Source organism: Euprymna scolopes, chromosome 12 (assembly GCF_053919585.1).
Source record: "Euprymna scolopes isolate OS-2025 chromosome 12, ASM5391958v1, whole genome shotgun sequence".
NCBI classification, from domain to species: domain Eukaryota; kingdom Metazoa; phylum Mollusca; class Cephalopoda; order Sepiida; family Sepiolidae; genus Euprymna; species Euprymna scolopes.
This window is the reverse complement of record NC_136493.1, coordinates 85454861-85482774: the sequence shown is the minus strand read 5'-3', so window position 1 is coordinate 85482774 and position 27914 is coordinate 85454861. Positions and strand designations below refer to the sequence as shown.

Here is a 27914-nt window from a genome sequence, read left to right as displayed (position 1 = left end):
AACCACAAAGCTATGACTAGATTTTTATGCAATTGGTTGCTTTATTTAAAATTCTTTATTACTGTAAATTTGATTGTTTTTGACAAAAATATTTTGTTTTACTGGCTTTTGCACTTGCATCTGGAGACAATTGTTCTTAAAAATCATGATTTTATATAATCTAGGCGAAATATTAGGTATGTTTACTTTTGAAATAAGGCTATAAGTTGATACAATTATATAAAAGGAAATGGTGAGATTTTACTTCTTTAATTTGAGGAAATAGAAATTTATGCAGTTCAAAATATAAAGTAATTAAAAATTAATGACTCTATTTCATGATCAAATATTTTGTAAGTAAATGTATGAATCAGAATGAGGGAGTGGGTGTTTGAAAGTTGAAAGATCACTTTTCTATGATTATCTTGTGACTTATGCATCTGGCAGTGATAGCAAAAAAAAAAATGGCAACCTGTCAACAGAAGGCTTTTTATGCTCTTGAGTTTGCAAAAACTAAATCAGTGATTATAGTGCAGCGTGCATTCAGAATGAAATTCAATTGTGATGCTCCTTCTAAAAACATCCAAAGGTGTTTTAAACAGTTTGAAGAGAGTGTGTGTCTGGGTAAAGGCAAAAGTCCTGGGTGACCGTGAACTTCAGAGGAAGATATAGAGAGAATCCACGTTGCGTTTACTCCAAATCTAAGGAAATCTACTCGCCATGCAAGTCGTGAGCTGGCAATTCCTCAACCAACATTATGATGTGTGCTTAAAAAGTGGCTGCAATTAAAACCATACAGTCTGCAGCTTCTTCAAGCATTTAAAAACAATGACTACCTATGACAAATGGAATTTTGCAATCAGATGCTGCAAACGATGGAGGACAACAAAAACTTCTGTCCACTGTTAATTTTCAGTGATGAAGCCACTTTTCATCTGAATGGCAAAGCCAACTGATATAATGTGCGAATTTGGGGAATCGAAAATTCTCAATAAATTATTCGACATAAAAGAGATTCCCCTAAAGTAAACATTTTCTGTGCTGTATCTTGCAACAACATTTATAGGCCACTTTTTTTTTTTTTTTTTTGAGGAGAAACTCTGTTACAGAGCAAGAATATAAGGGTATGTTACAAAACTGACTCTTCCCATTAATTGAAGCTGATTCAAATAGATTCATTTTTCAACAAGATTGAGCACCTCCCCACTGGAGCTTATCAGTTAGAACACTTTTAAATGAAAAACTGCCTCAGCAATGACTTGGTCAGATAGGGATCCAAGACATTGCTGTTTGTGCTTGGCCTCTTAGATCTTTTGACCTCACAGTTTGTGATTTTTTTCTCTGGGGGTTTGTAATAGTTACCAACTGACCTGGAAAACTTGAAACATCAAATGACAACAGTGATCAATTCAATTGATCCTGATGCGTTTTGACGCATTTGGGAAGAATTCCCATATCATATATTGATGTTGTTCGTGCTGCAAGGGGGGCGGGTATGTATATCAAGCACTTGTAACATGTAAAAGAAAACTTGACTGTAAGTAGAATACTTGTATTATAAGCTTTATTTTTGCTATTTTTTCTTTATAAAATATTTAATCATGAAATAGGATCATTCTTTTTGAAACAAAAAAATAAATGAAATAATTCTATTTCTGGTACACTAAAAATCTGGCCTTATAAGAAATAATAGAGTATATTTAGGATTCAACATATTTAATTATCTTAAATCACTTAATAACTTTCTAACAGTAAAATAAGTGTTGGCCAGTGTACTCATTTAATTGAATACTTCTATAAAAATTTTTAATTTAAATTATTAGATTAGATTTCAAATAATAAACCTGTTTAATTTAGAAACTAACTTGACTTAAAAATAAAATTATATAAACAATATAATTTTCTGTTAATTTTTATGCAGATATTAATAAAATAGAACAGTTATAAAATTTCACAATAAATTATAATATAATGTTATGATTTGTTATATGCTACTAGATATTATTGTATTTCTATTCTCAATAAACATATCTTTGTTGTATTTATTGGTTCTTCAGTAATGTCCACTATATCTACGATAGAAGGTAAGATATTCATTTTCTATTTCATTGTTAAGAATTAATTAAATGATGTCTATAAATGATTTTAATTTCAATTATTCGAAGATGTGAAATATTTTATGAAAATATGAAAAAGTAATTAATGAGTGAATGAACATATACTACTCCCCCCCCCACACACACACAGAGTTAATCTTTGGGAGGATAGTATAATGACAACAGAACAGATATTATCCCTTCTTCTGAACTGAGAATTAAGAGCGTACATCCATAGAAAAAATAGTATACATTGGCTTCAGACAAAGTGATACCAAATCTCCATTTGTAATATATAAGGTAAGGTGAGAAGATCACAGACTTTTAGTAGAATTCCACTTTTTTTTCTCCATTATAGGCAGATTTCTGCTTAAATCCCGAGGATGTGAATTATATGCTTTTTAGTGGAAAACCTCTTTTTTAAGAAGATACAGCTGATTCCTGTCAAATTGATAATTCCTTAGCTCATTATTTTTTTGTCGGATTTTATTTATTTCTTCCTCTGTCTCGCTTTATCTTTCTTTCTGTGTTCCTGTTTTTCTCTTTTTCTATCTCTATTTTTGTCTTTCCTTGCCTTCCTTTTCCTCCTTAATTATGATAGTTCTCTCTGAAAACTGAAAATGTTAATTTTGCCATGAAGGCTAAGACTTCAAATGATTTATAGAGAAGGTAGGGAAGTGAGATGAATCTTGTGACATTAAAAAACGATTTCCCATCTTTCCTACCACATGCCACTTGTTCTCATTCTCTTAAGTTCTTTTTAGTTGTTGCTTATTGCACTGTCTCCATCCAGGTGCATGTGTGCATGGATGGAGGCAGACAGACATATACCAAATCTCCATTAGTCATAAATATGGCAATTGTTTTTAGACGAGAGAGGGAAAGAAAGAGCAGATAAAAGTAAATGATTATTCTCAAGAAAGAAATTATATATTTAATAATATAACATACAAATACTAACCTGATGGGTTAAAGGTGATTTAATATCATTATATAAATAAAGAAATTTTCTCTAGAAAAGAGAGAAAAGAAAAAAAGAGAGGAAGAGTGACTGAAAATGAATGATTTTTATCAGGAATAAAATTATATATTTAATAATATAATAGGCAAAGGGTAAAAGGTGATTTAGTATAATTATAAAGCAATTTTATTTTGAGAGAGAGAGATGGGAAAAGCAAATAACCAAAATAAAATGATTGTAATCAAGAAATAAATTATATATTTAATATAATAAACAAATACTAACCCAACGGTCAGTGGTGATCTAGTATCATTATATAAATAAGGCAATTTTCTCTAGAGAAGAAACATATACAACCCTAAATCTTATTAAATGATGCTAGAACAGATTCTAAACTCTGCTCTTGGTAAAGACGGAAGCAGGAAGGAGAATATACAAAGTTTTGAAGGAGGCTGAAGAATTTTCTATGGAAAGTAGATTAATTATATCATGGATCTTAACTAATAATTGATGCAAATTTGTAATCTTAAATATAAAGCAAAGTGTGATTTTACCCTATATAATCGATTCATAAACAAAATAAAAAAACTGCATAAAAATTTTAATACATTACAAAGTGCACATACTGTTTTATCTTGCTCAAAAAATATTTCAAAGCGACTTTTTTATTTAATCTAACAGTTTTCCTTCTGATTAATAATGTTATAGATTTAGTTGAAGAAGGCATCCCTCTGTCAGTCAGAAGCCTTCTAACTGCTATTTTATCACTTGGTTAAAATATATAGTATAATCAATAATTTCCACTTCACTGCTTGTAAAATTTCATGGTTATATGTAATATATATTCATAAAACAATTAAAATTTTCTTTCACTTATGAGCTCCTAAAATTTCATTTTACTTTCAAGTATTAAAACGGTGAACATTTTATGTGTCTCTACTTAATATATTCTTTTAATTAAAAATATAAACTTTTACATAAATACAAATACTGGTTTACACTTATTATATATTCTTCAACTAAAAATCACTATTTTTAATCCTACAGAAAAATACTCATTTTAAAATCTACAAGATTTCATTTTTATTAACCTTCTCTTTTATTTAAACTTTATCTACACTTTTACAAAAGGGAAATGGTGGACTGCTATTTTGTTTACGATTTCTCCAAATCATAATTCCCTTTTTTTAGATTGTATCACCTTCTTACAGACATTTGTATGGAAGATCATAACTGTCAAAGCAAAGTGGTTTTATAAATTTAACTTTTTATTTTGAACAATATATCTTATACTGTTACAAGAAATAAATGCTAGATTACCATAATTATAGTTTCTAAATTCACACATCGCATATGCACTATATATATAGTTGCTTACTATTTTATATAAATATACAAATATGTTACAAATACTTTCTAAGATAATTTTGTTAAGAAATGCTAGAACATGGATCCTGTTAATGAATAATAGCAAACACATGATAGTTCTTTTGCACATCTAAGTTACTTCAGTAACAGTCAGTATTTTTATAGTTATCTTACCTATTCCAAAGCATAATATTTTACTTATGTTTTTAACAGAATATAAGATAGTATTTATTTTCTATGATAGTATAAGTATTTATAGGAATTACTTTGATTTGAATTATTAAGCTTTTAATTTAACTTATTAAATTAAACTAGTTCATTTTGTGAAGAGATTTTAGTTTAGTATAGATCATATTGACTAAAAAATAAAACGATGTAATCATGGGTTACCTTAATTTTATACAGACATAATTAAATTGAGTAGTTATCACATTTCCAAAAATCTTATTGCTTTCTTATATGCTATTAAACATTATTTAATCTCTATTATTAACAAACAGTATTTTTTTTGGATTTATAGGTATTTCAACAACACCCAGTATATCTACAATTAGCATACCTATTACTACAGAAGGTAAAATATTGTTAATTTTCTATTTCACTAAGTTAAGAATACATTAAATGACTCTTATAAAAAAGTGAAAAAAGTAATAGATTTGTTTCTTATTTTTTAGAAATTTCTTAAGAAATACATTTCAGTTATAAAATTTCTAACCTATATTTATGAAAGTTTTATATTTTATTTCTATGAAAGTTAGATTAGTTATATCATGGATTTTAGCAAATAATCTATGCATGTCTAATGAATGATAAAGCCTTTATCCAACTATGTTATTAACACTATAGTTTGTTAGATAGTAATAAATACTTTTTGGATTTTTTCTTAGCCCAAATGTTATAGCCAGTTTTGCATTTCTATAATTATTAAACCATATTTTCATCAGAATGCATGTTATTTTCTCTAATGATAGGTAAATAATCAATTAATTGAATACTTTAATAAATGACATTGATTTGAATTGTTAAGCATTAATTGTAATTATTAAACTTATTCACATTGTGTAAAAACAATATTAATTTAAAAATAAAAGTACATGAACAATGTAATGTGTTACATAATGTTTAATATAAAATTAATAAAGTAGAATGGTTATAAAATTTTACAAAAATCATTAAAATATCTGGTGCTTGTCCAGAATTCTCCCTCCTCATGAAAAAAACTAAAATAAAAACTAATCTGCATGATGTATGTATTCATAATGAAAAGAAAATATCAGACAATAAAAGCTATATAAGTTGATCAAATAGTTTTATTTTTATAAAGAAAATTATTTTACCAATCCTCCCTCTCCATGTTAAAAATGGCTTTCTAAAATCTCACAAAAGTTTTAATTCTTTGGAATTATCTCCCTTGTTTCTTCCGTCATTTTTCAAAATGGGTTGTGAGATAGTTGCTTGTTGTTTAGCCATAAAATTTGATTTTTTTTTTGTTATTTAAAAATAAAACTACTTAATCAATTTATGTGATATTTGGTGTATGACATTTTCTCTGTCATAGGAATGTACATCATACAGATTTTTTTTTTAATTTTGTTTTTTTTATAAAGGAAGTGTTCTGGAGAAGCACCAAATAATTCTATATATTATATTTGGTATATGGTATTAAATACTATTGAATTTCTGTTCTCAACAAACATATAATAATTCTTGTTGGATTTATAGGTCCTCGGAAAACAACCAGTTTAACTACAGTTAGCATTCCTATAACAACAACTGAAGGTAATTTTCTCTTACAACTAAAAAAAAATTATTCTTTTAAATTTTTAAATAGGTATATTGCCACTAGTATGTAAGGAGCTACTGTGCTTAGGGATCAGATTTCTAGAGGGGAACTTAAGTACAGAGTTGTGGTTTAAAATGTCTGTTTATACACTATACATTTTAATTTTTGTATGCTAGTACAGTTGAGGAAACAGAGAGCAGGAGGCGAATTCCTAAGGCAAGCAGTTTGAGAGTAGAAGCTATCAGTGTAAAAAGTTTTCTAGTATTTTGGGACCTCTACAATAAAGGGATGTGATTTTGCTGCTAGTCAGGTTTGTTAGGGTTATTTATATTTAGTTAAGAAATATCTGATTATATTCAATTTTGATTCAGTAATACTAGAAAAATTGATTTTTCTAAGTAAACCTTTATACCAGATCTTGTCAAAGGCTTTGGATTTGTCAAGCAATATGGCTCTGGCTTCATAGTCCTTACCCAGTACTTACTCCCATAATAATTATTTTATGTCTGAATCAATAGAGATTTTATTAGGATCTGAAAAGTAACAGAATATTACAGCTATGAGCTTACAATCAGGTGAAAGATGGGCAAACAAGGAAGTGAAGTGAATACTTATGGTGACAAGATCACATAATCAGTTCTAGTAAGTGTCTCTCAAATAAGAAAGAAGTGGAAGAGTTTTAACAAATCATGATTCAATAGTATATCATAACACAAATCAACACTGCCTATTTCTCAGCAGTAATCTTTATTTCCTACCAATAGATTAACTGAACAAGTGCCTCTAATTTTGGATAAGAAAGATGTAGAGGTCATGCTGATAATTCCAACTGTGAGAGTGATGATAAGCCCAAGATATTGTATGATAGGTATTATTTCTCTTAGTAGACATGTGTTTAACACATTAATGATTCCATTATCATAACAAAATTTAAAGTAGTAGTATGTTGGCTAGATTTATGTAGTAGTCCTTTTTGCAGAGAACATTTCTTGCCAGAGTTCTGCAGCGATATTTTAAGCCATAAAAGTAACAGTTCTTGCTACTAGCTATGTATGATGAATAGGTTTGCTGTAGGTTGATCAAAGGCATCAGTAGAAGTGGCGTTTCTAGTAGTGGGTTCAATATAACTGTTTGCTAGCACTTTCTAGTGCCACAATATAAGTATAAGCAGTGTTTAAATTCGGCAGATCTATTCTCAATGAGTCTTGTTTGTAAACAGTAACCCATTGAGAAAGGCATCCCAGATAAATTTAACGATCAAACTACACTATCACTGGTTTAAAATTGCAATCATTACTAAGTTGACAATATACTGAACTAGATTCTCATCAGTCTTCTGGTTTTTAAGTATGAGAATATGGTGGGCAAAAAATTTATCAGCTTTACATAAGTTTCCCAAGTGTAGCCATATCATTTTCACCCTTGAGTATCAAGAGTGTTATCTAGTTAATTAATAACTTAAATTTCATTGAATCATCTGTACGTTTATCTCTTAGAGACTAGAGGAAATTTTCAAAGATCTTTATCCAGTATTTCCAGTCTTTGCTGGCAGAACTACTGACTGAATTAGTTGAGAAAAATTAAAATTTCTTTGGCAGTCTTGTTGACATTAACATTGTGTTTTTTTCTAAAATGAATCCAGGTTAGGCAAATAAACTGTAGTAAAAATGTGAGAGATTAGTGATATTATTGAAGTATTTAAAAAGAATACAAAAAAATATTAGTATGACAGTCCACTGAAGATGTAGTAGTAGTAGTAGTAGTAGTAGTAGTAGTAGTAATAATAATAATAATAATATATATATATATATATATATATATATATATATATATATATACTCATATGTACACGACACCTTTCTTTCTGTTTTGTAGGTCCTTGTGATCTTTATGAAGTAATCACATTAGTTAATATTAATGCAGGCAATGTGACTATTACACCATCGACTAATGCTAAAGATATTGAAGATATAGTTCCTGATGACAGAACCTTCTCTTTTAGAAAAGATGATGAACATCCTTTTCTAACAGTTGAATTCAATGTGCCGAAAATTCTGTTTTCTTTGAATGTTTTGGGATCAGATAATATAAAAGATTTTGACCTAAAAGTTACTTATGAAAATGATATTGTAGAAGAATTTACAGTAAGTAAAATTGTTTTATTAATATGTACAAATTTTTACAATTTTATATTTAATAAATATAACTTAAGTTTATTATGAAACAAATAAGCAATAAATATAATTTACTCTACTATATCATTTGATATGTGTAAACATTAAAGAATGTAAATGATCCAACTGACTAATTTTATTGTCATGATATGTATAAAATATGTCAAATCAATATCATTAATTTTGTAAATGTTTCTTCGAGGTTTTAAGTTATTTTACTTATTATGAAAATCTATCAACGTTTTTAGTTATTAAAATATTAAAAAATAAAACATTTTTTTAAAGAAATATATTATGTTTGAATAGATTAAAGTATGAAACATACAAATATTGAATGTTATGTGAAAGCATTAAGTAAAAATAATATAAACATTGAATGTATTTTAATTTATATTCACATTGATAAAAACTAAAAGAATTGTAATAAATTTATTCACAGAACTTGCATACTGATGATTCCATAAAGTTTTCTGAAACTTTAAAAGTTAAGACCATAAAACTTACTTTTAGAAAGATTGATTTGAATCATGGTGTTTGTATGGATTTGAGCATAAAGTGCTGTAAAAAAACATGTAAGTATTCCAGAAGATAATTTTTAGTTATTATTTTCAATCTTTAATTTTTTTATACACCTTATTTAATTATCATCCTTAGGTATGTTTATATTTCACATTTTGATATACAGTTGAAGTTTTGTTAAACATTTGTTATTAGTTTTATATTAAATCAGGACAGAAATGTGTTGCACAACATCTATGTCCCTTACCACAATTAAAATAAATATATTATACTAATAATCTTTATTCCTAGAATCCTTATTCCAATTTTAATTAAAATCTATTACATTATTTTAATTGTAGAAAATATCTGAAATTTAAAGCTTAAGATTAAGGGTTCTTGGGAAGAAATTAAAATTCAGAAAATCTTGTTTGATTGTTGTCTAATGACTATAGATCAAATTTAATGTCAACTTAAAATATTTGAATTTTCAAATTAGAGGTTGTGTTTATATGCACTTTACAAAACTTACATTTTTTTTTTAATTTTGGGAATATTTATTAAGTGATGTCTAATAGTTCTAATCAAGATCTTACAAAAATCGGACGCATCTGAATTTTCATGAATAGCTTCCCCTCCCATCTTTGCTCTCTTTGCATAAAACTAAATTAAACTAATTGTAGTCCACGTTTATCATCTTTACACTTAACAGATGTGTTCAAAAATTTATAATGATTGGCTAATTATTTTAGAAGTACATCTCATACACAGAAATATGCGAATATGGACACTTAACTTTAAAAATGGAGATAAGTTGTTAAGAAAAAAAAGAAACAAAACCAATAAGTAAAATAGAATAGATTTAAGTGGTTCACTAATATTAGATTAAGCATTGTTATAATAATAACATGGCTACCTGGATAGAGGAGATACTACCTCTGGTGATTGATGTTTACATCTTGGCGTCCAAAATGGAAATGCTTAAACTTGTTTCTGTGCAACCAAATTTGTGCAGGATCCATCATAATATTTTTTTTCCAAACGAAATCATATAATTCAAATTACAAAAAAAATGTTAAGTTAAATTAATTGGCTACACAAACAAATATAATAAGAAATTTAAATGAGAGCATTTGGACATCTGAAAATGTTATGAAATGATAAAATATTTTTTATTTACTTTTTTGTTGTTGTTAAAGACCGAATTTTTGCTAAATAACATGGCTGTATCAAAGAGAGGATAGTCCGATGTAGTTTTCTTTTCTTTTTCTTCATAAAGTTATTATTAAGAGGTCGAGCCTCTCGAAGAGAAAAAAAACGTCTTCTATCAGCGTTTTTTGAAATCCGTGTGCTCGGTGGAAGCGCAACATTTAAGAAATAGAAAGTCGCACATTTTAGAAAACAATTTTTTATAAATTTAAATGAGAATATTTGAAATTTGAATTTATAAATTTAAATGAGAACATTTGAAAACATGAAAAGATTAAGAAATAATAAAATCATTTTATTTACTTTTTTATTGTTGTTATTTCCGAATTTTCACAAAAAACATGGCTGTGTAAATGAGAGGATTGTCCGATGTAGTTTTCTTTTCTTTTTCTTCATAATATTATTATTAAGAGGTCGAGCCGCTCGAAGAGAAAAAAACATCTTATATCCGTGCTTTTTGAAATCCTTGTGTGTAATCGTTTGGTTTAAGCACAAAATTTAAGAAAGTTGTTGTTATTAATAATGTTTTAATCCTTTTAAAAATGGATTCAAATTTTTTTTAAAATAAATGTATTTATAAATTGAAAATAAGGCTATAAATGTATTTTTTGTGAGTGAACTATCGCAAGGAATTAAGTCAGTTGAAAATTTACAAACATACTTTTCACGCTTTTTTTTTGGCAAAGTTATCAATAACTCTATCGACGAGTTCCCACTCTATGCAGAGGATTGCCAACTCTGTAAGCCTTGTCTGGCTCATTTTTGATCAAAGGTAGTTTTTTATAAGCTTCAGTTTCAAGAAAAAGCACTTGCAGCTGGCAACGCTAATAGCTTGAGTAAGAAAAATGCACAGCAAGATCACAATATTAGGAACGGAATCCCCAAGGTTGTATCCCTGTACAAATTTCAAAAGTTCAAGAGGTTCATTGATTTTGTCTTTTCCTGAAGTTTTCACAAAATACTGTAATCTCTTCCTTTTGACAAAGAATTTATCTTTTTCTATATCTTCATCAATTTCACCAAGCTGACAATCATAATTATCATCAAACAGATTTGACAGTGTAAGAAAAGCGTATTTACTTGCAAGATTGTGGACTTGCTGAAATCTCCAAGATATTTCTTCAGTCCACTTGTCTATTTCCCGCCTCAACTCAGTATCAAACTCCAGTGCTGCACCATTTGTTTCTTTTTGTAGATACAATACTCCATGCTTATCCCCATTTCAGAGCAGAGTTTTTTTACTCATCTATTGCAGTGTCCGCCATTTTTCTCTATTCTGAAGAAGGCAATCTCTCAACGCCCTCAGCTTGACAGAACTTTGTTGCAGATCCAGTCCCTTTTCTTGCAGATACTTCTGGGCATCATTGATTTCTGGGAGAATAGTTTTCCATAGGCTTGGAAATAAAATAAACAGAAACAGTGAGAGTACGTCTCTCAAGCTCCTTGGCCTAACGTTCACAGGAAACATGAGTTGGAACAATTACATCGAGGGCATTGCCAGGGCCGCTGCGAGGAAGGTGGGCTCTCTCTACTGTGCTAGAAAACTTCTAACACCCGAAAGTATCCTGTACCTCTATAAGGCCACTATTCGCCCATGTATGGAGTATTGCTGTCATATTTGGGCTGGTGCATCGGCTACTAGTCTCTCGCTCCTTGACAGGGTTCAAAAGAGTCGCAAATCTGATAGGCCCTGAACTGGCATCTAAGCTTCAGCCTCTGTTGCATCGTCGAAACGTTGCATCCCTCTGCCTGTTCTACAAGTATTATAATGGTGAATGCTCTGAAGAACTGCAAGCACTTGTGCCCCCACGACGTGAACACCCTCGACAGACCCGACAATCTGCAAAATCCCACCCCCACACTGTAGAGATCCCTAGATGTAAAAGATCTTTCTACTCCAGTAGTTTCTTCCCCAGAACTGCTAGACTTTGGAATTCCATTCCAGGTCACTGCTTCCCCAACTGTACTGACATGCATAAGTTCAAGTGCAACGTGAACCAACATCTCGCTGCCCTAATCCCTACATAGTACCCCAATAGATGTTTCCCCTGATAGTAGCCCCCTACACCAAAGTGGCAATGTGCCTTGTTTGGGGTGAAAATGTAATTAAAAAAAAAAAACAAAAAAAAAAACAACAATACCGAATGAAGAATTAAAGATGCATCTAATCTTGTGGTTGCATTTTCTCCTTCTGTGAGCTGTTCCAAACAATGATGACTTCCAATAATTTTTTTTATCACAATATTTACAGCATCTGCTTGACTACTCCATCTTGTTTCCACAGTCCGCTTGATACTTAGACTGGTCAACTGAATCAAGACGTTCCAGCGATGTGTAAATGCAGAAAAGAATGGAAATAACCAGCCAGTATGCCAAAAAATGTAATAGAGTGAACCGCTAGAGAAGCGGCATGTACACAAGCCAGATTTAATGAATTGTTAGTGCATGGCACAAATAGAGCTTTTGGGTTGATTTTGAAGATTTGTTTCTGCACACCCGATTGGTAGCCTGCCATAATAGAAGCATTGTCAAAAATGCCTGGCCAATACAGTCACCAATCTGAATCCCATCGTTCTCCAATTGTCTCAAAATCAGTTTAGAAATGTCCTTTGTGCTTTTACCTTTTGTCTTGATGAAGCGGAGAAACGACTCCCCCACTGTCACTTTATTTTTGTCAATTTTTATGTAGCGCAACACCTCACTCATCTGGTCCTTGTGAGATACATCAGGAGTGCTATCAAAAATTATGCAAAAATATTTGCTTTCCTTGATCTGATTGATGATTTTCTTTCTCACCTGCTTCGCCAAAATGCCCATAAATTCATTTTGAATTTCTGGTGACAGATAAGCAGTAGCGATTTTCTTTCCCAGGTTAATTTTCACCAAATGTTTATCGAGCACAGGGTCATTACTTGGCCTATAAATTTACCAATTCTAAAAAATTCCCTTTGTTTTCTTGATCTCTTTCATCATTATGGATGTCTTCCCAGTGACCCTGTAGTGCCAGATTCTGCTTGGCGAGAAACCTGATGATGTCCAGCAATATAGCTAGAATTTCCCGCCACTTCTTAGTTGCCTTTTGAATAAGATGTTGCTCTACTTTGTCAACTACCTTTCCTTCAGCAAGTCGGATATCTAGATCCTTTCAGTTGAGAAACGCTTGATCATGAGATGTGTTAGCTTCATGTTCATATACTTTTGGATTTAACTTCCACCAATTCGTAAAAACCACATCAGCAGAAAAACTCGACAGTCCAGTTGAAAACAGTCTGCAGCAGAAGCAAAATAAGGTTTCTCTGGAAGGAGAATACACCATCCATTTTCTCAAAATTGTCTCATTGTTGCGCAATTCCCGGCAGAACCATTTTTTTCCTGGTCGGACTACTTCCTTGAATTCATGACCAAGGTGCTCTACAGTGGCAGATCCCTGCCGAACAAGCATAGCGTGAATTTTACGATTAATCTCAACTGGCCATATACCAACATCTGTAAAATCAGTTGCAGTGTATGTCTTCACGCCAACTAATGATTGCCTTTCCAATTCTTCAACTTCAGGTGCATCATCATCATTAACAGTTTTTGATGTATCAACACTGTTAATGTCGACTTTCAAAGTTACAGGATCAACGTTAGTAATATCAACTTCATCTTCAGTTTCAGCATGATTTTCGACTTTAGTTTCGGCCGTTTTGGTCAAAGAAGATGTTTCCATGAATTTCAACAGCGTGCCTTTATTCTTTTTTTGCTTCCTCTTCTTTTGTTTTTCGCTTTTAACAGAATGCGGCACCACTCCCTTCATTCTCTTCATTATGGTACCTTCTTTGAAGATTCACACAAATATTCTGAAAGAAAATTAAAAATTCTATTTTTAAAAATAGCATGGCATTTCTCTGCATAAGCACCTTCTTGTATTGTTCTATAATAGTACCACAAAAGCTGAGATAACCACCCCCATAAAATATTTTTTCTGAGATACCTAACTCTTAAAATATATACATATATATATATATATATATATATATATATATATATATATATATATGAGAGAGAGAGAGAGAGAGAGAGAGAGAGAGAGAGAGAGAGAGACCTGTCACTACTCCCCCCCCCCCAAAAAAAAAAGCAATAAACTTACAGGGAAAGGGTCTTTCATTTTATTTTATTGTTAAATGTTATGTTTTTGACCACTTTTCCATTCTGTTGAATATTTTATTTTCTATTTTTGAGCGGTTCAGTTTTCAAATACGTGCACGAAAAAAAATCTGAAAATGAAGCTCCTCGCTCCTACCTCACAAAGACGAAAGGGGGGGGTTGTCTTTTTGAATTCTTACGACTCTTAATAAGTTAATATTTAAGGTGAAATAAAGAGCATTTAAAACTACTTTAAATCACCAGTAAATGATTCAGGTATGTTGCAAAGTAACTTTTATAGCCAATGGGAAGATTTTTTTGTTTGTATATTTGATGTTTTTCCCACTTTTTTGGATCTCTCTGTATTGTAAAGCAAACCCCCAAAAATAATTTAAGTAATAATTAAATACTTTTCAAAGTATACCCTTATTTAAGAAAATGTTATAGAAAAATACAAGGAATGGACAATCTTGACTAAAGTCATATGCAAGATGACAGCCACAAACGGATGTAAAATATGGAATGAAACGCAAATTTTAGTGAAACGAAATTAATGAGCAAGAAAGAAATAACATCAAAAATTATATTCCTTGATATGACGATCATAAAATCTGTTTACAGTCGATTTTTATTCCGTACTAACTTAATGTTTCTACAATTCCAAATTTATGTAATTTTCTGTTGCTAATGTTCCGTTGTATCATTTAATTATCAGTGATATTTGAAAGTATTTTTCTTGACAAAAATGTTTTGTTTAATTTTTCAACATTTTTTGGAACATGAAAATCAACTGCTTTCTTTAAAAGGTTATCTAGAGAATTTATGCAACTTTTTTTAAAACTTTGTTTTACAAATAAAATAAATTTACATCGTATTTTGATGGTATTATCATTTTAGTTTTAGTGATAATTTAAAAACAATAAATATTTATCATTAGTACCAATAATGAAAAATTAAATTAAAAATTTATAACAATCGGTTTTGGAACTGTAAATTAGGGACACATTTTTCCGATTCCGATACCTCCAAAATTTCCGATTTTTTTACAACATTTTCGGTATAAAACTTCAGATTTTTGTTAATTTTTATTTTTTTCTATTTTTACCCTTTCAAAATGCCTCCCTTGACATGTACCGCTCGTAAAATAGGGACACATTTTTACGATTTCAATACCTCCAAATGTTCCGATTTTTTTACAACCTTTGCGGTATGAAATTTCAAATTTTTTGTTAGCTTTTATTTTTCCTATTTTCTATTTTTAACCTCACAAAATACCGCCCCTCCCTGGTATGTGCCGCTCGTAAAATAGGGACACATTTTTCCGATTCCAATACTTCCAAAAGTTCCGATTTTTTACAATCGTTTCAGTATAAAATTTAAAATTTTTTGTTAGCTTTTATTTATTTTTATTTATTTTTCTATTTTCTATTTTTAACCTCTCAAAATGCCGCCCCCTGGCATGTGCCGCTCGTAAAACAGGGACACATTTTTCCGAGCCCAATACTTCCAAAAGTTCCGATTTTTTCAAAACTTTTTTGGTATAAAATTTAAGATATTTTGTTAGTGTTTGTATATTTTTATTTATTTTTCTATTTTCACCCTCTCAAAGTGCCGCCCGCTGACATAGGCCGCTCACAAAATAGGAATACATTTTTCTGATTCTGATACCTACCAAAGGTTTTTACAACCGTTTTGGTAAAAAAAATTCGAATTTTTTGTTAGCTTTTATTTATTTTTTCTATTTTCTGTTTTTGCCCTCACAAAATACCGCCCCTGACATGTGCTGCTCATAAAATAGGGACACATATTCCGATATCTCTTAAAGTCCCGATGTTTTACAACCTTTTCAGCATAAAATTTCAGATTTTTTATTAGCTTTCATTTATTTTTATTTTTTTTTACCCTCTCATATTTTTCTAACTACCTTAGTTACTGTAACAAAGTTCTAACATTAATATCAAAAACTGTAAACTTTAAAACTACAAAAAAAAAAGGGAAGGAAAATGGGATGATAATTGTAGAGGAATTATATAGGAAACTGTTTTTTTTTATTAACTAAATACGTTCATTTAATTTTTTTTTCCATATAAGTGTGTGTATTTACATATTCATTTAAATGTATTTATTTTCAGACACATTTTCACAGTAATTAATGAATGCAGTTTATTCGTATGCTGTTTTTTTTGTTTATAAATATGTTTACTTAGTTTTATGAATGTATCACATATATATTTTATAAAAATAAATATGGTCATTTTAACAATTTTTTTAAATTAATATTTATCATACTAACGTAATAGGGCATACTAAAAAGGCAGTCTTGACTGAAGTCGTACGCAAGATGACGGACGTAACCGGATAGTAAAAAATGGAATGGAATGCAAATTTTAACAAAACGAAATTAGCGAGTCGACTGTATTTCCTAGCAAAAGAAAAGAAAACAAAAACAAAACAAACAAAACAACTCGACTGCTGATAACAACAAGTAATAAGCATGTTCTAATTTTTAACTACTCTGTACTTAACTAAAAAAAAAAACCCATTAAAATTGCTTTGTTTGCTATTCTAGAAGATTACACTCATTTTTGGTTATTTCATTGTTTTGTTTTGGTAATTATGCAGAGAAAGGGCGATGAAATTCAACTTTTATGGTATCTTTTGTTTATTGAATTTTTATGTGAAACTACAGTCTTATTTGGAAAAAAATGGGGAGAAAAGGTTTCTTAGTTTTTTTTTCATTTTATTGTTTTGTTTGGGTAATTATGCAGAGAAAGGACAATGGATTTCAATGTTTACGGTATCTTTTGTTTATTAAAATGTTATGTGAAACTACAGTCTAGTTGAAAAAAAAAATTCTTAATTATTTCATTATTAACATATTCATAACAAGTACAGAGTAGTAAAAAATTAAAACATGCCTATTATTAGTTGTTATTATCAGCAGTCGAGTTGGGTTTTTTTCTAGCTAGGCTATACAGTTGACTCACTAATTTCATTTAGCTAAAATTTGTGTTCCGTTCTATTTTTTACACCCGTTCACAGCTGCCAACTTGTATACGACTTTAGTCAAGATTGACTATTATTTAATATTAAAACATGTAAACATTTATTTGATGAAAATAGTTTATGGATATTCTCATTTATTATATTTGAAAGCAATATTTTTCTTAAAATGTGTTCAAAAATAAACATATTTATTTGTATAAAAAACGGTGCATGTTCATAATTGCACTTAATAAAAAAACAAAGATACAGAAAAATCTTTATGATGTACGTATTTATCACTGAATAAAATTTCCATTATTCCCCCAAAAATATGTAAATTGGTCAAGTAGTTTTTTTTACTAAGAAAATAAAAATTTACAATTTTTACTGATTTTACTACCAAACTATTGTACACAAGGCTGAGTACAGTTCGAATTGAGTTATCTCCTCCTTATTGATTTCAGCGGATTTCATCATGGCGGACGAAAACACTACAACTTGCTTAGCCATAAAATGTGATTCCATTGAATGTAAAAAAGCTACTTGATCAAATTTTGTGATTTTTTTTTTTTTTTTTCATTTTTGTTCCATGACTAGTATGTACATCATACAGAATTTTCTGTATTTCTTTTATCGTTATAAATACAATTAAAAAAAAAACTGTTTGTCAAACTCATCCAATAATATTTTTTTAATTATTTTCTTTTTTAATGAATTATTATCGATTTACCACTTTGTTGGTTTACTAAATATATTTTTTATTCCGATTTTAAGACTTACAGATGCTCTTCTGGGAGAGGCTTAAGCCTGTGACTCCAGCTCTGTAGCCTGAATTTTGGTGGGCTTAAACGACAGATATGCTTTAAAAATTTTCTTATCATTTTCCATCGATTTATTATCAATAAGCGACTAAACATTCATGAAAATAATCGGCTAAATTTATTAATTTAACATTTTTAAGTGGGTGCTTACATACATGTCCATAGTAAAACAAATCCCCCATACTTTTTCCTTTTGTCTTTTGTAAACATCAAGGATTCAGAATTTTTGTTGTCTTTCTCTTAGTTTAAATGGCCCACAGAATATCAAACTTAAGTCGCCATACTCACAGAGTATAAACAGTGCAGCATGTAGTTGTCAGGCAAACGAGCTTAGAATGATTCTAACAGATATGCCATTTAAATTTAAGATATTACACTTCCTAATTCGATTGTTGTTTGCAATCACCATAAACAAAGCGCAGGGACAATTTTTACAATTGTGTGGATTACATCTCAAACTGATTGTTTCTCACATGAACAATTATATGTTGCCTGTCTTACAATCGGTAAACAAGACAATTTCTGCATCTGCACAGATTAAAAAATATTGTGCATTGAGAAATTAAGCATATAAGAAACAAGCATTTTCTCTTTTTGTTTTTTTTTCTATTAAATCAAACTGAGTCACAGCAATGTGTGGCCAGGTGCAGCTAAGTTATTAATATTTTTGTCTATGTCAGTATCGACTTCATTGTCTTCACTTAATGTATGAATTTGAGGATATATTCGTCTTCTTCATATGATAGATTTTCCTTTCAGAAATTAAATGTGTTTTCGAATTTTACACATCAGATTCTTTTTATTGTATTTTTGTCTGGAAAAAATACTGAATAAGCTGGGCTTTCTTTGTCGTAGCCTAAAAATATATCTTAGTCATTCTTGATATTTAATTTGCTTTTCTTGAACTAAATATATGCATTCTTCTCATTTTTTTTTTTTTTTTACTGCAAAACGTTTCATATGGGGTTTTTGAGAGACTTTCGTCAGAAAACTGATTGCTTATACATGTAGCAACCATTACCATAGGTTTTAAAAAAAATTTTTTTTTAGTTTGGATTCAATAAGTAGACATCTTGCCATTTCAAAGAGGGTTCACCACAATCTCTCAGAAGTTCAGTTTTGTTAAGTTGAAGGCGAGACTAATTTATCATATTTGATGATATGGTAAATTAATAAAAGTTCAAAGTCTCCATTAGTAAATTTTGTTTCATTGTCTGGGCGAATACACTTTACTTCACCGTAAAGGGTCATATCACCTAAGTATATTTTTAGTTGCTAGCAGGGCATCAGATTTGTTTTTAAGAAATGAACCATCATTAAACCAAAATAATCATCTATCAAATTCAATTCATACTTGAAGTTTTCTCTGCTCATCTCTTCTATTAGACTATTGAAGTTACAATGCACCAGTGCTAGGATTTTCATGTCAATTTTGTCTGGCATCTTGTTTTAGTACTTTGCCATTTGTCTTTGTGTACAAATGTTGCAGTTTGTCAAGTTTTTAGAAGTTTTTATTTTCATTCCGTCAACCACATTTGGAACTTCTTGATATTTGGAATATTGCAGTGCCCAAGAATTTCATGCCATGGTTGTAAATCATGGCAGGTGGTTTTTGATGATACTACACTTTTTAAATAATATAATTTTCCATTTTCTTTAATATTGAATGCATTTCCCTTTGGGTACTCCAATTTTGACTTATAGCAGCTAAAGTTTTATTTGCACCTTTATTAATAGCAGCTTGTACAGAAAATATATTTTGTTTAAATTTGGGAATTAGAAGAGTGTTTTCCAGAATAGAGAAATAAAGTTCACCTTTATTATTCTTTAGCGAGATTTTAGCATCGCCTCTCTACAAAACGATATCGTTTACTCAACTGCCATCGATAGACTTTAGAAAGTGACTCTGAGCTGGGATCAAAATGGATAAAATCTGATTCCTTTGTAATAATGTGCGCTTTTACCCCAGAATTTACAAGAAAGTTGTTGCTGTTTGTTGAAGTGTCAAACGTACATAAAAATAAGAATGTATGTTCACTAACAAAGCTCTTCACATTTTTGATGGTGTCTCCTTTCAAATTTTTGTTTCGACATTGGAAACTTTTGTGGTTGGGTCGCCCACAATTATGGCAAATAATGTTTGTCTTTTTCTTAGGAAAAGGATTCTTTGAAAAGATGCGTTTTTTTATTTGTGGGTAAAGGTATAATTTTATTTTATTTTAGCATTTTTGATTCCTTATTTTCCTTATCATCTTTTTGGTTTTCATTGTAACTTTTTAGCTCTACCTTGAATTTACTAAATGTCATGGGTTATTCTTTCTGGGCTATCATATTTGTAAATTTATGGACATAAGGTACCAATAAAAATCTCTGTATTGTCTTTTGTTATTTCATAAATAAATGCAAAAGAGGTTAAATATACCTTAATTATGATTGTTTTTTTACTTTTCAAAACAATTTCCTTAAAACAATTGAAACTACTGTATTAGAATTCTATGACAAAATTTTACAAATTTTGTGATCAAATATTTACCAACCTCAATATTAATCATCGCTTACAACAATTCCAACTGCAGTACCTACGACTATTCCAACCACAGTACCTACAACTGTTCCAACCACAGTACCCACAACAATTCCAACCACAATACCTACAACTATTCCAACAACCATACCAACTACTGTGCCTACAACTATTCCAACTACTGTGCCAACAACTATACCTACAACAAGTACGTATTTCACCTTCATTTAGAAATAAGATTACTAAAATTGGTATTTTTTTTTATTAATATTAAATATGTCAATGAACATTTCCATTTTTTTTAATTTGTGCATAATAGGTGTTTAATGAAGAGAAATCCTTGTAAAATGTGTCCTTAATTATTGTCTGCATGTGAAAAGGGTTTAAAATTAATTAATTATTTATTTTTTGCAGCAATATGTGCTCATGATGAAGAAATAACATATGAGAATATTGATAATGATAGTGTGGATATTCATACCTCAACCAATCAAGATGATTCCAGAGATCTTGTTGTTGATGTTGATGATCGTGTGTTCTCTTTTGATGCACAAGATAATAATCCAACAATCACTGTAAATTTGGAATCGCCAAATGTTCCAGTTACGATGAGTCTTGTGAATACAACAAATATACGTTCTTATAATGTAATTGCTACTTATACAAATGGTTCAGTTGTTGAATTTACGGTAAGTACAATGCTTATTTAAATAAAATCGCACCAATCTATCAATATATTATCAGTAAATATATATGTTTATCAGCATGTATTTGTTGTTTAGCAAAGTAAACACATTAGAAATACTTTCTGTGATTACTAGTGTAAGTAAATAAAAATATTTATTTTATAACAACAGTAATTTTTATCTCATCCGCATAAATGATTCAGTTTAACAAAAGTTAAACATAAAAATTGATTTGTATAATCATCCATAATATTCATTTTGATGTATATTTTACAAGTTGTCATATTTTGGATGGATTTTAGAACTTGAATTTCAAACTAATTAATGCCTTATTTATCACTCTTTCTCTCAAATCTATCATCATCACTTATTCTTGTCGAACACAGTAACCCTTGTTCATCACTTTCATCTTGGTAAGCTTTAATGTGACATCTTTAATTTCCATAGCGTTACTCCAAATGTATAATTTAACCAATAGAATCGCCATTGTTTCACAACAAACAATTAATCATCAGCATAAAATATCTCCTGCTTGGATAATGCTTCTAAAATACAAATGAAAAGTAATGGACTCAATACAGATCCTTGATATAGTTCCACTTTGACATTAAATATGTCACTAAATTTCTTTAAATTCTAATATGACTTTGAGAATTTCTGCTTATTGCTTGAGCAACATTCACCTTCAACTTACATGCTCTTGATTATGCAAACCCACCACAAAAATTCTTTTTGTACTCTGTCAAAAGTTTTCTGAAAAACGACAAAGAATAAAATACCCGTTATTCTTCTTACCAAGAACCTTTCTTTGCATTTCTCTCAGAATAAATATATCATCTGTGGTACCTCATGAAGGCATAAAACAAAAATGCATTTAATCTATGGGACCAGTTAAGGTATAAAGACCCTAAGCAGAAGGGGGAAAAAAGAACCGAGTTTAGTTGATACTAGGTTGACCTTAACCTAATCAAACAGCTTTCTGTAGACAAGCATATATATATATATTTTTTTTTTTTTTACCCAGAGTTAGTTTTAAATGCAGGGTACGTTTTTTAATATAAAACGTTTTAATAAAACAACTTAAACAAAACTTTTTTAATCAACAAACGAGCAATAATTGTTTTACATTTTAATAGTTATATTAATTCTTGAATAAGAAAAAAATACAAGTTATATTATTATTTGGTGGGTATTTTAATTTTTAAATTGTTAGAAATTAATTCCAACTTAACTTTTCAAGTAACAATTTCCTTTAATACTTACTTTTAAAACAACCTTCTTAAGAAAAATAACAACCAAACAAAGCCAAAATACTGTACATTAATTCCAGTAATCATATATCTAATATATATAAAAGGTTATATGTCTGTTTGTCTCCAAATTTTCAAACTCTGTCTCTTCCATAACTAAAAGTCACAGAGCAGCGCTAGGGATTCAAATGATTATATTTTTTATGGGCCATTCTTTTATATAGCCGATTAAAGTAGTTTTTAAGGGGTCAAAAAATGGATCAAAATTGAAAAAATCGTTATACATTTTGTACATTCATCTTATTTTTTTAAAATTTTTAATTAGTTCATATGCGTGTCACATTGGTACATTGGTAACGTCACCAGCTTTCTATACTACAGTTTTGCTTTCAGTTTCGATTCTAGCTGATGGCACCCACATACTTTATTTTTACTTTTGAAATCACAACTCTATAATAATATATACAAAATCTTGACGAATTAAAATTTCATATTTAAGAGTATTTTATGCTTGGTCAAAGCTGGGCGCCCCACCCCACCCCGCCAGTGTGTGTATGTGTGTATATATATATATATATATATATATATATATATATATATATATATATATATATATATATATACCTAAACAAGCCATGTTTAAAATAACATTTGCGTTCTTCTGTTTTTCAAAGAATCGTTCTCCTCGAATATATTTCTTCTTTTGTATTGTAACGTAAAAAGAAGTATTTAAAGCACTGAATAATTTTTAACTAAACAAATGTCTGTTTAATTATTCATAAAATATAAAAAATGTGCAAAAATAATTTTTTATGCAACCCAATTAAAAACATCTTAGCTAGCCATAAAAAATAACACATGTACAAAGATTGTTTTTTTTTATTTTACCACACTATATTATATTTCAAAAATACTTATTTCTTATATTCCTGTATAAACAGTGCAATAGATTTTATTGCAATTCAGCTGAAGTATTCTCTTTGAGTAATTATTAATTTATTATGTTAGGTATCCGTTTTTCTTATTTTACGCGGAAAATTTATATATATATATATATATATATATATATATATATATATATATACTAGCAAAAGTACCTATCGTTGACTGGGTTCAAAAACAGCCTACAGAAAATGGACTCTGATTTATGAAAGTATGATAGGTTATGAAAAGAAAGGGTTGTAAAGAGATAGCTTCGAATTTGGGGGTATCAAAACCAAAGCAAAATATGATGAAAGTATAAATAAAATAGATAAACTCCATAATTTATTATACCATACCTGTTCATATTGAAACACTTATCACAATATTCTGTGGATCTATATTAAAAAACCTTTTTAAACTTTGTGACATATTTCCATTCTATGGACGTCAGGTGCGAACGAACACCCCATCATTTTATTATACCATATTTCTTCAAATTGAAACATAATTATCAAATTATACTTACGCAGATAGATATGAAAAGTCTTTATTAAAGTTTGTGCCTATTTCCATTCTATGGAGGCCACGCGCGAACGCAGACCCCACAATTTTATTATACCATCCCTATTTAAGTTAAAACATACTTATGAAAGTATTCTTATGTACATCTATATCAAAAACACTTGTAAACGTTTTTTTAAATTTTTAATTTTTTTATTTCCATACTTTGTGGACCAGGCGTGAATGCAGACCCCACAATTTTAATGAACCACCATTCTGCTAGATCAAACATACCCATTCCTGTGTCTCGATACATCTTCTATCATTATATGTAATCATTTTTTTAAAATAGTCAACCATATAGGAGCCTATTCGTAACCAGACACACACACACACACACACACACACACACACACACACACACACACACACACACACACACACACACACACACACACACATAGACACATTCAGTTTTATATTATATATATATATATACATACACACATACAATTTAATACTTACTTATTAAAGATAATTCATTTTTTTCAACTGAAGTATTTTGTTTGAGCAATTATTTATTTATATTGCAACAGCACATATTTATTATATTGCAATAACATTTATTTATTATAATTTAATACTTAGTTATTAAAGATAATCAATGTTTTTCTTCATCATTTGATGGAATTTTGCAGTGGCTTTGCATTTAGGTCCAATAAAAATATTAGTTTCAGGTTGGACAAGAACCTCCTCCATCCTACTACGATCATTATTATCTACTGTTGGATATGGTCTGCCCCCAGACCTTTTATGAGAAATATACCCCAAATCTTTCTGGAAGATATTATTTGAAAATCATTTTGAGGAAAGGATATTTCTATTTACTATAGGTTGAAAATTGAGTGATACTCTATTGGCCCATTACTTTGTTCAAGTTTGATGGCTCTTATTGTATTGTCAGACCCTATTTTGTTTTTTTGTTTTTTACAAAGGAATCACCACTTATCAAGGCCCAGATGCCACACTATTATACTTCCTAAGACAACATCCAGAATGGTTTAGATTTGTTTATGGATTTTATTAATACTATATCATCTACTTTTATTCTATTTTCCCATTTAATTTGCTAAATATTTATGCCATGTTCTCTTAAACTTAATAAATAATTTTAATACCATAAGGTTTTAAAATTAGCCATTACTCCTGCAATTCTAAGATTTTATTCAGTGAGTTTGGATTAGGTTGCATACATCTTACTTTTCAGATTCAAGATTAGCAGAACTTGATCTATAAGTTAAAGGTCTAGAAATTATAGCCAATTTAAAATTGAATAATGTTGTTAAAAGTTCAAAATAACTAAGTCTAGATCTTCCCATGATTGTAAATAAACAATTTTTAAGAACTCTTATTAATCTTTCCCAAACAAAGCCAACCTAAGCAGAATATAAAGGGATTCTGATGTGTCTTTTATCAGATCTATCCAATTTGTCCTGAAACTTCTTTGCATGTAGAAAGAAATTGAGATGATGTAACCATCTTTGGGGATGGGGTGGGGGTATGGGGGGGTAATTAATGAAATTGAGCCTCGGACTCGTGTTGCCGTTGGCCACAAAGTGGACGGTCGGTGTGAGTCTAGAAAAATTGTTTCTCCATGTTCTTTTTTCTTTTTTTTTTTTCTAAGTCGAAACCAATTTAAAATTTTTAGTCGAAGGTGTGAGTTGCTCACGTAATTGTGAGTGTGCAAAAGATTTAAAAAAAAAAATGTTGTGTAAACATCCAGTTATGAACTTGGATTAATAACTTTTATTTTTTTACATTGGAACTCGGAATCAGAACGAAACTATGAGTGATTATAATAATGATTAGAGTCTAGTATATTTTTATGGACTATTTCATCACTAAAGAACATCATCCGTATTAGCATGTCAATCCTGGATTTTTCTTCTATGTACTCATCTAGAACCAATATATATATATATATATATATATATATATATATATATATATATACATATATATATATATATACACACACACACACACACACACACACACACACACACACACACACACACTGATGTATAAAAGGCACTTTGTGTGTGAAAGTGCATTTCCTATGGACTCTGAAACGGCTGGGCCGATTTAAAAAAATCACACAAATGTACTTTATATGTTTAGGAGTGTTATTAGATAGATTTTTTCTCGGAATGTCCCTGAAAGGTATCGATAATAAAAAAAAATCCGATTAACAAAGGAACAGTCCCAGGGTTCGTACAGACTTAAAAAGTCCTTGAATTTTGACTTTTGTCTTGAAAATATGGAAAATGTCTTGAAGGCCTTGAAAATTTGTATTCTTTATGTCCAGTAAAAATTTGTCGAAATATTAAAAATAAAATCGAAATAAATCCTATTAATTTTTTTTAAGTATCAATAAAAATACGATTAAAATATTTTTTTAAATATTGAAAATAAAATCGAAATACATTGTTTTGAAATTGCATAGTAGTATTGTGGATGCAAGAGTTATATCCTTTTATCACAAAACTACCTCGGGTAACTCCAATATTTTTTGACTCGATCGATCTTGGCGGCCACCATAAATAAGAATACCCCCCCCCCCCCAAAAAAAAACAAGCTTTTTTTTCTTCTGTGGACGGAACTCTCCAAAGGCAAATTCTTCTTTTTTACCCTTTTTTTCAAATCGCAAAAGATTGTAAAACAAACCTCGAATTTTGTTTTGAAAACTTGAATTTTGTCTGAAGAAGGGCTTGAAAAACTTTGAAATGTCCTTGAAAAATGAGCATTGAAAATCTGTACGAACCCTGGTATTATGATGTGTGATCCTGGAATTTTCATCTACAGACTCCTCTAAAACCTATATATATGATTACTTCATTTAATCACATAAATCAATATACAAAAGTATAAATTTATACATAAACTTCAAGTATTTACTTCAACAGTGCTCAATACGTAGATAGAAAGTAGTAAGTTAGTTATTAATATATATATATATATATATATATATATATATATATGTATTTCACACAAATGTACTTTGTTTGGGAGTGCTATTAGATAGATTTTGTCTCAGAATGCCCTTGATAAGTATCGACAATAACAAAAAATCTGATTAAAGAAGGAACAGTCCAATTTTGACCATAGTTAATACTCCTATACAGTTTAGCATCACAAGTGTATTTTAAGTTTTATCATTGCACAAGTAAGAAGGGCCTGGTGTATATAATCAAGGGTAGGTTCTTTCTTTGTATGTGGGTGTGCATTTGTTCCCTATAGACTCTGAAACAACTGGGCTGGTTTTTTTTTTTTTTTTTTTTTTTAAATTTCACACAAATGTACATTATGTGTCTGTGAATGTTCTTAGATTTTATATCGGAATGTCTCTGATGAAAAATCGATAATTGAAAACATCTGATAAAAGTAGGAACTAAAGCCTAACATCACAAGTGCATCTGAAAAGTTTTATCACCACGCAAGCAGAAAAGGCCCAAAGTATAAAATCAACAGCAATTTTTTTGATGAGACAAGGACACATTCAGAATAAATGTTTCTGTTTAGAGCACAACTGAACCATGATACTTGACTTTTGCGTTTTAAACTTTAATTCAAGCCCTTATATAAAAATAATTTCATAAAATCAACAGTAGGTTTTCTACAGTGTAATATAGACTACAATGTATTGTGGACTAAGTCACTGTGGAGGATAGATGTGAAGCTTCTTCTCCGTATACTGTAATGGGTCCCCAACTAGCGCAGGCAATCAATTGATTTGATTGAAAAGGGGGATTATTTTACTGATTTAATCTTTGCCTGGTCGTAATATATGCTTAAATATATTTTAATTTGTCCAGATTTTGTATATATTATTATAGTCGTGAAAATCACAATGACTAATGTATACCCATTAACTCTTATCCTCGAGTGACCTCTGGGCCTTGATAAGTGGTGACTCCCATGTAAAAAAAAAAATCTTTCAAGAATATTACCTCCTTTTTTTTTTAAA

General features: G+C 29.7%; 1 protein-coding gene across 1 annotated transcript in view; it reads left to right on the top strand.

Moving 5' to 3' along the window:
- LOC145291080 (uncharacterized) overlaps nucleotides 1-27914 on the top strand; it is an 86791-nt gene that overhangs the window by 20513 nt on the left and 38364 nt on the right. Inside the window, exons 5-11 of the mRNA XM_080136595.1 lie at nucleotides 2037-2063; nucleotides 4925-4978; nucleotides 6127-6183; nucleotides 8063-8331; nucleotides 8801-8933; nucleotides 20579-20734; nucleotides 20941-21215. Coding sequence (XP_079992721.1) covers nucleotides 2037-2063; nucleotides 4925-4978; nucleotides 6127-6183; nucleotides 8063-8331; nucleotides 8801-8933; nucleotides 20579-20734; nucleotides 20941-21215 — 971 coding nt within the window. The remainder of the gene's footprint in view (nucleotides 1-2036; nucleotides 2064-4924; nucleotides 4979-6126; nucleotides 6184-8062; nucleotides 8332-8800; nucleotides 8934-20578; nucleotides 20735-20940; nucleotides 21216-27914) is intronic.